At 54.5% G+C, this 12345-nt stretch overlaps 1 protein-coding gene across 1 annotated transcript in view; it reads left to right on the forward strand.

Annotated features, from left to right (window-relative positions):
- Nucleotides 1-8317, forward strand: part of SPTB (spectrin beta, erythrocytic) — a 116935-nt gene extending 108618 nt beyond the window's left edge. The window contains exons 32-35 of the mRNA XM_028115934.2: nt 5009-5256; nt 7549-7722; nt 7986-8028; nt 8150-8317. Coding sequence (XP_027971735.1) covers nt 5009-5256; nt 7549-7722; nt 7986-8028; nt 8150-8317 — 633 coding nt within the window. The remainder of the gene's footprint in view (nt 1-5008; nt 5257-7548; nt 7723-7985; nt 8029-8149) is intronic.
- The last annotated feature ends 4028 nt before the right edge of the window (nt 8318-12345 follow it).

Genomic DNA, 12345 nt, shown 5'->3' on the forward strand with positions numbered 1-12345 from the left:
CCCCAGTTTCTCCAGGGCAGAGGGACCAGAAGAGCCCCCACTGATGGCAGGAATGGTGAAGACCGCTGCCAAGGAAGCCTCATTCTCCTCCCGCCCATGATGGCGGCGCACCAGGTCTCCCCATCCCTGTCTGAGGGGACCCTGCACATTCCCCTCTCCTCTCCCCTCACTTCACCTGGTGCCCTCCCACCCCCATCATCTTCCCTGGTGTCCCAGTTGTCATCTCGGATGGATGGCCGGCCCCCAGGGTGCGGTGTGGAGCCATTCTGCCCCCCGTCCCACCTCTCATGAGAGCCCTCCACCCCAGCCACTCCTGCCTGCCTTCTCTCTGTAGGCATTTGTCTCTGCTCACCCTGAATTGCCATCTCTTCATTTCTTCTTTCAACTCAACAAAGCATCTCTTTTTCTTCTCTTGTAAACAATTGTCTTCTGAACTGTCTTCCCAAGCTGCCTGCCCACAGTCCTTCCCACCCCTTTCCCAGAGGACAAGCGCCCAGACATCAGACACTGGGGGAGCATGCAGTTCTCAGCAGCAGAAGTGGCCGGCTTCCCCCACCTCCGTTTCAGAGCCCTGTTGGATTGCCTCAGGCATCCGGCCATAGGCCTCGTGTGGCCCCACACCCCTCCTCCAGCCCCTTCAGGTGTTTCTCTGACTCATCCCACATCAGCGGGCTCAGCTCATTTGGACCAAGAACTGCGCTGGGTAGGTGCTCTCCTCTGGAGCAGTCCCCGCCCCTCGTGCAGCAGGATTCCATAGGAAGAACTTGGAGTTTGGGACGGGACAGATCTGCTGCCTTGACTTTCCACTCACTAGATGTGTGGCTGAGCAAGCTGCTCATTCTCCCTGACCCCCACTTTCCCGAGTCTCTAAAATAGGGGTAGGGATGATACCTGCCTCACAGGTGTGAGTATCAGAAGAGAGAACATAGGTAGAACTGGCATCGAGGAGATGATCCCAGCCTTCATTTTTCCCTTCATTTTTTCTCTGTCCCTTACTGCAGTCCTTCATCTCTTAAAAGCAGCCTTCTCCGTATGAATGCCAAAGCCCTCCCAAACCAACCGCCCTGGAGTGCCTCCCCCTTGACCCGCCTACGTACACATTCCAGGCTCAGTCCTTGCTGTGAGATCAGTGGGCAAAACCATCACATCTCAAGGTGGAATGGTCTCTTCGCAGGGTGCACCCTTGTGCCCTGGTTCTCACGTATCAGCATCTCCTTTAGAGAGAAGCCCCCCCTCACTTGTGTTTCCTTGCTTGTTAATACATCTGGGTTCACCGAGCACCTTCTAGAACCTCCAAAACACCCTGTGGTCCCAAGCCAGGTGATTTTTCTCGTGGGAGTCCCGCATCTCTGTGCTGTCTTCTGCACCACCAGCTGGCTGGGCCTGGAAGTACACCTTCCACCCCTTTGGTCCAGAGCAGAAATGTACCCATCTTGCCCCCCTTCTTCTCCCCTTCTTGAACCTCCTTTGTGGCCCTCTGCCTACTTTGCCCAAGCCAGCTTCCTAGCCAGGCAGGACCCTAAAAAGTCAAGCTTAACAAGACTCTGAAAAGAGGTGGCCATCCCCTGCCCACCAGGAACTGAGGCCTCTCCCTGTTTGACTACAGTCCTGTGAGATCCTAAAAGCCTCTCCTTCCCTGATGTCCCCCAACCCGCAGCCAGTACTGCCTGTCCCCTGCCCTCCTCTGACCTCTCGATCCCAGCAGCCGGCACACGCACATACCCCCCTCTCAGATGCCCCCACTGCAGCCACCTGTTCCCCAAAGCGAAGAACCTGGCTCCACCCTGCATACAGCCCCTCCCCCGATTCCAGCTCCCACCGCGGGCCATTATCCCTCGGGCTGTCACTCCCATTTACCAGCCAGACTGCCCAGCTGCTCCAGCCTGCCACCGAGAATTTCCTCCAGGCCCCCTCTTTCAGCTCCTCCGGGTGGTGTCTTCAGGCTCGGCCCCCTCAGCAGTGTAGGCGTAATCTGTGCATCGTCCTCGTGAGCTGAAGCAGTGGGCTCCCTGCCTTACAACGTGGAGGGTAGAAGGGAATCTTCGATGATCTCCCTTCTCCAGGGCCCTTTGGCAGAACCTGCCTGTCTCTACAGCCACACGAGTAGCCAGCCCTGGGCCCCAGCTCCTCGCCTAGAATCCCCTCCCTGTGTCCCGCTCTCCACAGGTCCCACCCTGGTAGGGCAAGGCAGACTCTTCATATCCGAGCACGGCACCGTTCCAGGGGCAGCAGGAACACGGTCCCCACCTCCTGTCCCTCCCTGCCACCGCTTTCTTTTAGAAGAGAGCACAAAGCCCATTTACCCCTGGGGCCTGGGAGAGGAAGGTCCTTCTGGCCAAACCATGCCCCATCTTTCTCATCTGTGGCTCCTCCCTTAGCCCTGAAGAGCAGTTCTGCTTCCCTAGACCTGGGGCTGCGGGGTGGGGGGGGGGGTGGGCATCAGCTGCCAAACATTTCTCTCGCCCTCTTTCTGAGCTCTTCCTTAGGCCTTGGCCTTCCGGGCAGACGGGACAGAATGGCTTTTAAATTGTCTCCACATGAACAGTCAAGAACACAGAAGAAATCTTTGCAGACATTGGAGGACCCCCATTTTCTAAAACCCATGACCGGGCCATTTAACTTTTGACCTTGATGGCCATGGCCTCTGAACGTCCCTGCTAGAGAGTGGGGGTCAGGCACTCAGGAGGAGGAAGCAGAAGAAAGGTTAAGATGAAGTTGGTAGGCAGTCCTGGAAAAATCTGCCCTTATTTACAGGGGACGGTTCCAAAAAGGAAGGAGAATGGCAGTATGGGAAGAATATGTGGACACAGTCCCTAGTAAAACCAGTCCGCGGAGGGCAGAGGCTGAGCAAGAGAGGCACACACGGCTGTGAGGGTCTTCTCTGAACCCCCACCCCCGGCAGGTGCAGGGAAAGCACTGGCCCATGACCAAGAGGAGCAGTACAGCCAGATGGAGAGGTGGGGGATGAAAAGAGGCTTCACTTCCTCCATTAATAATCTACCCCCCACCAAGCTTTATACCCAAGTCAGAAGGGTGGCCTGATCAAGTCCACAGAAAAAGCCCAAAGCCAGGCACCCAGGCTCCCAGTCTCACCCCTGCCAATTCTGCCCTTCCTCCCTCTAGGAGGATGATCCTGGTCTCTAGATCCTTGTGGCCAATGCTCGCTCATTGCAGACAATTGCAGATACAAGTACTACAGATGAGTAAAGATGAGTGTGAGCCAGCCACAGTTCTCCTGGGGCTCTAAGACAGGAAAAGATGAAAGACCTAAAGATGTGATTTAAAAAAAACAAAAAAATCCTTGCCTTCTAATTCTGGAGTGCATGCTCTCAATCACTTCTGATACTTCCTAGCTGTGTGGTCTTGGGTAAGTCACTTAACCTCTCTGAGCATAGATTTCTTTGTAAATTGAAGGTATTACACTAGGTTAGTGGTTTTCAAACTTTTCAGTCCTGTTATCCTTTCTTTAAGAGAGATCTTACTGGAACTCCAACTTAAAACTGTGTATTGGACAGTCCTGATTTGATGGGACCCAAACATGACCAGCTTTACCTTTCTTCCAGCCATGGCATCAGACATCTGCATTGAGCCTCTCCTGCCGTTGCTTTACTATCGTCTCAGGCAGTCCTCGGTCACCTTCAGCCGTTAGGGTCCACCCGGTGTCTCAGTTTACTACTTCAATCCACTATCCGATGTCACGTCCACCTTCTCCCATCCTCCATTTCTCTATTTCAGGTTTGACCCATGGTCTGAAGGACCCACAATGGGGAGCACAGGGTCTCTGCTCTTCTCTGGCCTCTCCAGGCCTCCACCTTCAGTTGTGGGGCAAGCAGCAGGGACTAGCAAAGGGGTCGGCATCTCCTGCCTGGGGTGGCCCTAGTCCTCCTGGGCTGATGCCCTTGGTCCTTCAGTCCAGACATGGCCAGCTCAAGGACCTGCAAAACCCTTCCCACCTGGTGCTATAAGGTCTCCAGCAGGCAGGCCTTTGAGACAGGGCTCTGACGAGCTGGCTCGAGCTAGGCTGCCTTCATTGGTGCTCGTTTGGCACACAGAAGACCCGCCTGTGCCCCACCTGGCCGACCTGGCGGTGGGAAGCTGGCTACCCCCTGCTGCTCCCATCTGTGCTGCCTTCTTCTGTGGTAGGGGGTGGGCACAAAGGCAGATCACGAAGGCCTCTGCTGATGGGAACCAGGAGGTGGACATCTGCCCCCACTGGAGGCCCCTCACTGGGCTGGGCCGGGGCCGGAGCACCCCACGCCCCCCAGGGAAGCAGTGACTCCTTCTCTGGGGATTCTCAACTTCAGCTGCTCATTAGAGAGTGTGAAAAGCTTATTCAGAAATACAAATGTTCTGACCTGCACTAGGGTGTATTCTGCTAAAGCTCCTGAGGTGATGGTAAAAGGCAGCCGGGGTTAGGAAGCACTGCCCTATTCCAGCAAATCCCAGTCCACTGATGGGAGCAGGACCAGTTAGCCCTACACTGTGACCCGGGAGGACCTAGGTTCTCCCTTTGTAAGGTGGTAGGGGAGACTTAGGGCCTGTGCCCTTGGCTTTGGGGCCTTAAACACAAGCAGGTACCAGCAAAGTCCCCATTCAACATACTATTAGACGTTTTTCACAGCTGTGTTAGCAGCACAACCCTTCACAGGAAATCTTGCCGGAGCCCACGTTTAACTCAGTTGGAGTCCCTGTTGCAGCAGGGGGAGGGGCCGGAGCCAGGCAGTGAGTCAGGGCTTGCCCAGCAGCCCTGGCATTTGAAACCATCACCCAGGCCCCTCAGCTGACTCTAAGAACCTCCCTCACTGTGTTCCAGGGGGCAGGGAGTGGGGATGGAGCTGGAGGCATGGGCAGAGTCGAGGGAAGCAGACCGGGTGGCACCACAGGTCAAGGGAGAGCCAGACAGGAACCAGGCTTGGGGGGGGGGGGCGCTTAGGCTTCCCAGTCCTGCCGGGTAGCCACCCCTGGGTCTGAACCCCTAGCAAGGTGTGCTCCGTATGCCCCTGAGCAGGGGGAAGAAGAGAGGCGGTGGCCTCAGGACCTGCAGCCGCCACCCCCTCCAGGGCCGCAGGAGAAATCCAGTGGGGATGAGAGGCCCGCCACAGAGCCTCTCTTTAAGGTCCTGGACACGCCTCTGAGCGAGGGTGATGAGCCTACAACGCTGCCAGCCCAGCAGGACCACGGGTACAGTGTGCAGATGGAGGGCTACCTGGGACGCAAGCATGACCTGGAGGGGCCCAACAAGAAGGCATCCAACAGGTGTGTGTGGGACGGGCCACCTGGTGGGAGGGGTGGGCGGCTCCCAGGGACTTCTCCCCCTATAGAGCCTCAGTAACATGGACAGGGGAGGGGAGAGGGCGCCTTCTGCCTCTTCTGAGAGCTCCCGGGCACCTGGGCATGATGAGTTCAAATCCTATGCCCTTGTACAAGTTACTCAGCCTTTGTTTCCCCATTTGTAAAATGGGGATGATGGGGAGAACCTCCCTCTTTGGTACCGATCCCAAGCCTGGCAGAGTAGGTTCTCAGTGAATACTCGCGGTTATTCTTATCCCAGGGCTGGGTAACGGGGTAGGTAGGTTTTGGCAGCAACAACATATCCTTGACCAAGTCCCACTTTTTAACCAATCTGGGCCTGTTTCCCTAGCTGTAAAATGGGAGAGAATGGGGTTGGCATACATGCCTTCTGGTGGTCCCTCCCAGTGCTGTCCTACAGCAACTCTGTGACCCCGAGGAACTCATTCAAAGGCTATGTCTTTTCCTGGCCCTGAGGCAGTTACGTCCTTGAGTTCCGTCCGTCCAGGGATGCTTCTACCCAAGGTCCCCGGGGGCCTCTCTTTCCAGGCAGCATTCCATTCACAGGGACACTGGGCAGCATCAAGAAGCCAGCCATATTCTCAGGGCCAAGTGGCAGCATACAGAGCCTGGGCTGAGGGGGGTGGGGGGGGGTGGAACATGCTAAAGCTCATTCAAATCCCAAAAATGAATTTGGGGGCCCAACCACCCTGAAGAAGTTTATTATTTATAGAGTCCACCTTCAGAAAAGGGGGAAACTAACATCTACTGAGCACCTGCTATGTGCAAGGCATTGTTAGGACTGATACCATCTTCACAACCACCCTGTGATATTGAGGTTTCTATTTCCCAGAAAGAGAATCAGAATTCCAGAGAAGTCATTTGTTCAAGGCAGGATTTTACTCCAGGACCCAGCTCCTTCTTAGCGACTGCCTGACTTGGGCTCCAAGCTCAAAGAAGGTGGTGAGGTCCACGGGAAAGATCGGAGCTTTCCTGGAGGATCTTTCTCTGGGTGTCAGAAACCTGGGCCCCGTAAAATGGCTCTGCAGCCAGCCCGTCCTGTACAGGTCAAGTTCTCTCTCTGAGCTTGTAGTCTTTCCTATGAGCCCAACAAGCTCTCCACTTTCCTGCCCTCCAGAGGGAGGAGGAGGAGGAGGAAAGCCTTGCCCTGTTCCCCAGCCTTCATTCCTGTGAAGGGTGAAAAGGCACCACGTTTCCCATGAGTCGGTCAAGGAGCTCAGGTTAGCCAAACCATGAGCTTATAAGCTTGTCACCAAACATCAGTTGGGCCTTGATTTGCACAAATATGTTTCTTTAAAAAGTGCTTGTACAGTATACCGGGCAGATCTCCTCAACAAAATGAAAAATAACCAGAACAAAACGCTGCTCTGCTCACTTCAGTTCTGTGGTGAGAATCACATACACTCATGGGTGAGAAGGGCTTTGATAGTTAAGTTTACACTGTTGGTCTTAGACTCACTAATCCTACTTTTAGAAATGTATCTCAAGGTAAGATCAGAGTTATAGCAAAGATTTATGCATGAATGTTTCACATTGCTGTTTAAATTACACCATTTTAATTTCCAGTAATTACAAGGCCCACCAATAAAGGGATTATTTATATATAGGATGGGATACCATCTAACAATTCAAAATTATTTTTAGGAAAGATTTGAAGGATATGTGAAAATATTCATGATATAGTGTTAATCTTTTTTTTAGATTTATTTATTTTTAGAGAGAGAGCAAGCGGGCATGAGTTGGAGGGGCAGGAGAGGGAGAGAGAGAATCTCCAGCAGATTCCCCACTGAGCCTGGAGCCCAACACGGGGCTCAACCTCAGGACCCTGAGATCATGACGTGAGCTGAAACCAAGAGTTGGATGCTCAACCAGCTGAGCCACCCAGGCACCCTGATACAGTGTTAATCTTAAAAGCAGGATATGAAAAAAAATCAAAGCAGGCTATGAAATTGAATATCCAATATAACCCAATTTTCGTTATATATGTGAATAGAAGAAAATGTGAATATGTGAATAGAAAGACTAGAAGAAAATACATAAAACGTTGACAAAAATAGCTAACTTTCGGTAGTGGAATTACATGCAGATGATTTTCATTTCCTTTTTTAACTGTAAAGTGTGTTACTATTTATTGGGGCAAAAATGGTATAACTAAAAAACAAATGGCAAAGCTGTAAGAATTGATTGCAGAGGTATTGCACCCAGACTTGTGTGATGAGCCGGCCGCTATCTCCGCAGGTCCTGGAACAACCTCTACTGTGTGCTCCGGAACAGTGAGCTGACCTTCTACAAGGATGCCAAGAACCTGGCACTGGGGGTGCCCTACCATGGGGAGGAGCCCCTGGCCCTGAGACACGCCATCTGTGAGATTGCGGCCAACTACAAGAAGAAGAAGCATGTCTTCAAGCTGAAGTGAGGCCCCCTCCCCGCAGGGCCCCTTCCCTGGTCGCACAGTTTGGCATTAGTGGCTGACCGGGAGTCCCTTGTAGGGGACCAGCTCCATGCCTTAGTTGCCCCTCAGGGACTTTTCAAATCAAAGAGGCTTGGAGTCCAGATTTTCACCTCTCAGCAGGTGCTGTGCTGCCTGTGAGGGTTCTGGTCCTGGGGAGGCTCTGGGTTCTGGCTCCTCTCCAGCCAGAGGTGGCCACAGAACAGGAAACCCTCTTTTGTCTTAGGCTGAGCAACGGCAGTGAGTGGCTCTTCCATGGCAAGGATGAGGTAAGTGCAGGGTGGCCTCGCCCAGACCCCAAAAGACCTCAGAGGGGCAGATGTCTCCCTCCCAGCAGAAGTCCTAGGAGCAGCCCCCTCCCTGGTGGCCCATGACCCTCCCACCCTGCAGGAGGAGATGCTGGCCTGGCTGCAGGGCGTGAGCACCGCCATCAACGAGTCCCAGAGCATCCGCATCAAGGCACAGAGCTTGCCCCTGCCCTCCAGCACCGGCCCCGATGCCAGCCTGGGCAAGAAAGACAAGGAGAAGAGATTCAGCTTCTTCCCCAAAAAGAAGTAGCCTCTCTGGCACCCTGCCAGCGGGACCGGGCTGTGTAGGGACTGGCGGGGCGCCCAGGGCATGTCCTGCCCGCAACCCGCCGCCCGTCCCCCCCTCCCCCCCCCCGCTGCCTGCACCTGCCTGCTCCGCCCGCCGGCTGTTGCCCACCTCCGCCCCGTGCAGCCCAGGGGCCCCTGGGGCAGGAAATGGTGTCCCAGGCACCCACCCTCCTCTCCCACCTGCCTCTCCTCCTGAGGGCCCTCCAGCCCCCAGACCCCACAAAAGCTGGAGCAGAAGAGGTTCCTCAGATGCTGCCCCCTCCCAAAGCAGGTCTTGCTTGGGGCCACCTCCCATTTGGTCACAGCCAGGGAAAGGGAAGAGGACACTGGAAATGCCTGACCTGCCCCTTAGGGGCGTGAGGAAGGAGCTTCAGGTAGGCGCCTAGGGCTCTAGCCCTGGCCAAGGGACTGCTGGGGGCTCCGGGGACACAAGGGGCCTCTTCCCCATGGGGCCTCCTCAGAACTAGGACTCTCACCTCAGGGGCCACCACATCCCTTCCCCCCTCTTCCTCTCACCAAAAAAAAAAAAAAAAAAAAACAGGGGGAGGCACCTCCCAAGGTTGATGGGTCGTCAATGCAAGGGCCTCCTGCTGCCTCCGGTGCCCTCTGCTACCACCACAGGTGGTAAAAGGGAGGTAAAAGCTCTCAAGCGGGTCCTCTTAAAACAACAGAACAGCATAAGGCTCAGACGTGAAGGAGGCAGACAGACCTTGACACTACCCAAGGCTCTGCCTCTCCACTCTGGGAGCCTCCCCAACTCACACCCCGGGTCCCTTAGGGATAGTGCAGTTCCCCAGAGAGAAGATGGCTACCCCAGCTTTCTGCAGTAAAGCATCCCAAAGCCAAAGGCCCAATGTGTCCTGTCTGTAGCTGCTACCACCTGAGGGTACTGGCTGGACAGACAGCAAAGTTCATGACCTAGCCCTCTGGGGTGGCAAACGGAACCACACCTGGGTACTACCACCCATGTCACACCACCTCTGGACAACTGAGACAGATGCGGGGGCCTGGGCCATGAAGATACGGCACCCCTTGCTCAGCTTCTCCTGAAGGTCCTGGTCTTGGGGAAGTCACATGGGTGCAAAGGCCACCAAACATCTAACACCCCCATCCCCAAGCACAGCCAAAAGGAGCCCTGCACACTATTTCCCCCAGGGACAGCCTTCCCCATGCTGGTAAGGTCAGACTTCTGGAGGAAAGAGGTCACTCATCCCAACAAAGATCTCCCCCACCACTCAGAAAGCAATACAGCTCCAGCCTCCATCTCAGCTGGGTTTAAGTCCAAAAGAGGGGTCAAACTGGGGGCAGCAGGTGTTTCCCCCTGAAGAGACCATAAAAGTCCCTGGGGCCTACAGCTGCTGTTCCATCACCTTCCCTATGAAGAGCCTTAGATACACCGTGATGATCCCTCTGGAAGGGGCGGAGGTTCAGGTAGCAGCCACAGGGTAGGCATCCAGAGTTATCAGGCCTTCCCGGGAGCCCCTAGTGGAGGTAGGCACAGCTTAGCGCTCAGTGCCACCATGTCAAGGGGTAGCTAACTTCAGACAAGAACAGCAGGAGGCAAGTTCTCCAACGGAGCCTGACATCCCCAGATTGGGCGGGCCCACTTTTTAGCCAGGGTCTTCACTTGGCCTCTATGCATCTAATCCTACATCCCTCTTTGCATCTACAGGGAGGCTAGTATATACCATTCACCAGCCTCTTTCTCCACCTGGGGAAACCAAGGCAGGAGGCAGTGAGGTGACCACACTCACCTGGCAATGAAGAAGGCCTCTGGTGCATCTGAGGGCATGTCCTGCTCCGAGGCAAATAGCACGCTCCTTACTGAAGAGCAGGTAGAGGCAAGAATCTTCCTCAACTCTTTCCCCTGGACCAGTCTTTAGGGAGACAAGGGGCACTCCCCTCTCCATTCTATGTGTGCCAAAATAGTCACTGAGGTGAGAAATTTCCAGCAAGTAACTCCATAGTCCAAAGAATGAAAGGGCCCCAAAGGAAGAGGTAGGATTTCACCACCCCAGGTCCCCCAGACTGGGCAATGGCAGCCAGCTGCATGTGACCCACCAGCTATTGCCAGTGCCCCAGGCATCCCGCCCACATCACACGGGCCCCCAAGACCTCCACCAACAGCACTGAAGCTACACGAGCCCAGCCACACGGGGCTAAGCTCCTGGAGCCCTGGCAAGGGTTTTCCCCTCCTTACATTTTCTACTTTGCAATCTTTTAACAGTATTCCCAAACTAGGTTGACACAGCTCCAGTCCACACCAGCATAACAGGCTTCCTCCCCAGAACAGCTTAGAGGAAGCTCCTTCTGGGCATGGTCAGGTGGTCCTCCTTCCCTCTCTCCTTCCCCTTCATCCCCTGGCCTCAACTGATTGGCTGGGGGGTGGGGGTATGGAAGGTCCTCAGGCTTCCCCCCAGCCCCCACAACCAGCACCCGTAACAGGAAGCTTGTGGAAGGCTCAGCATCCCCACCACACCACTTCTCTTTCCTATAGGAGGGCAACTAGGGTCCCCAAGGTTGGTCCTGGATCGCTCTCCCTTCCTTTTAGTGGGAGGGGGCAAGGACCCAGAGGACCGTAAGGGCCTGGTCGCTTGGACAAGCAAGCTCAGGGAGGACACAAGGGAGGAGGCAGCTCCACCAGACTGCAACCCTGTTGGGCACAGACTGCACAATCTGGCACTGGCCCTGGGGCCAGCTGGGCCTTGTCCTCCACCTGCTCAAACGTGCTTCCACCACCAGAGAAAACCCATTTACTAGTTTTTCTAATAAATTGACAATGCTCCATCTTTCTGTTACTTATTTGACTAGTTTTGTTTCCCCTTGAATTGGAGCAAGGAGGGATAGTTGAGTGAGCAAGGGCAGGGAGGGACCACCATGGAGACAGAGGGAGAGCCAGTCTCTGGTTTGTCCCTGGAGAGTCTTAGCCCGTATCCAGCTGTGCGCCTTGCCTGAGAGCCTGAGTGAAGCTTGCTCATTCACGCATTCAACCATCTTGAGGGTCTGCGGCAAGCCCTTCCCCACAGAGCTCTGGACAGAGATCTTGGCCTTCACCGGACGTCAGAATCACTGGAAGTGCCATGCCTGAGATTCACCTCCAGGGGGGCAATTTCTTTTGGTCTAGATGGATGAAACCGGCATCACCATTTTTCAAAAGGCTCCACTTACTCTCAGTGGTAGCAAGTGAGAACCAGTGAGCTGGTTCAAGGCTCCCAGGCATACCTAGCTGGTTAAAGATCACCTGGGGAAAGTGCTCACTACAACTTCCCAGGCCCTACCCCCCTGAAAAGTCTGAGTCAGGGAGTTTGAGAAGCAGTGCATCATCTATTTTCTTCAAGTTGCAGATGAGGGAAAAAAGCAAGAGTTCAGGTGACCCAGCTAACTAATGGCAGGGCTGGGACCAGAACCTGGGTGTCCTCACTCTCGCTCCAATACATTCAGGGCTCCTGAGCATCATACCCCAAGCCTGGTAGGAGCCAACTATCCTCAGCAAGAGTGGAAGTGGCCACAGAACACTGAGGACAGCGGGTAGCTCTGCCCTGTCTGCTTCTGCCTAGGAGAGGCCTCCCCTGGCCTCCACTCCTCCCCTGATCTCATTAGACTCTGCACAACTGCCTTCAGGTTGAGTCCATCCTCCAAGATCAGAAGCTCATAGAGCCCGGACCCAGCAGACCTGTGGGAACACTTGCCTGGAGGAACAGGGCCAAACAAGGCTGGTCCACCACAGAGAAGGGGCAGAAAGCCCAATCAGAAATAGGCAGGCACTCCCAGCCCTTTTGAGAAAAGACACTTTGAGAATGAGATGAAAACTGAGGCTCCATCCCAGAAAAAAATGCATTTGCTCTCCTCACACGACACGGCAAGCCACCTCAAGACATGTCTAGTCTCCAAGTTTAGAATCCTTGTCTCCTACAATGTCTCCTGGGAACTAGAGAGGGAGAGAAAAGGCACCAGACATTGGAAATTTCTGCCCATTAGAAAAATGTTCCA

Source organism: Eumetopias jubatus, unplaced genomic scaffold (genome assembly GCF_037043125.1).
Source record: "Eumetopias jubatus isolate StellerSeaLion01/CBP00866 unplaced genomic scaffold, mEumJub1_p1.0 scaffold_7, whole genome shotgun sequence".
In the NCBI taxonomy this organism is placed as follows: domain Eukaryota; kingdom Metazoa; phylum Chordata; class Mammalia; order Carnivora; family Otariidae; genus Eumetopias; species Eumetopias jubatus.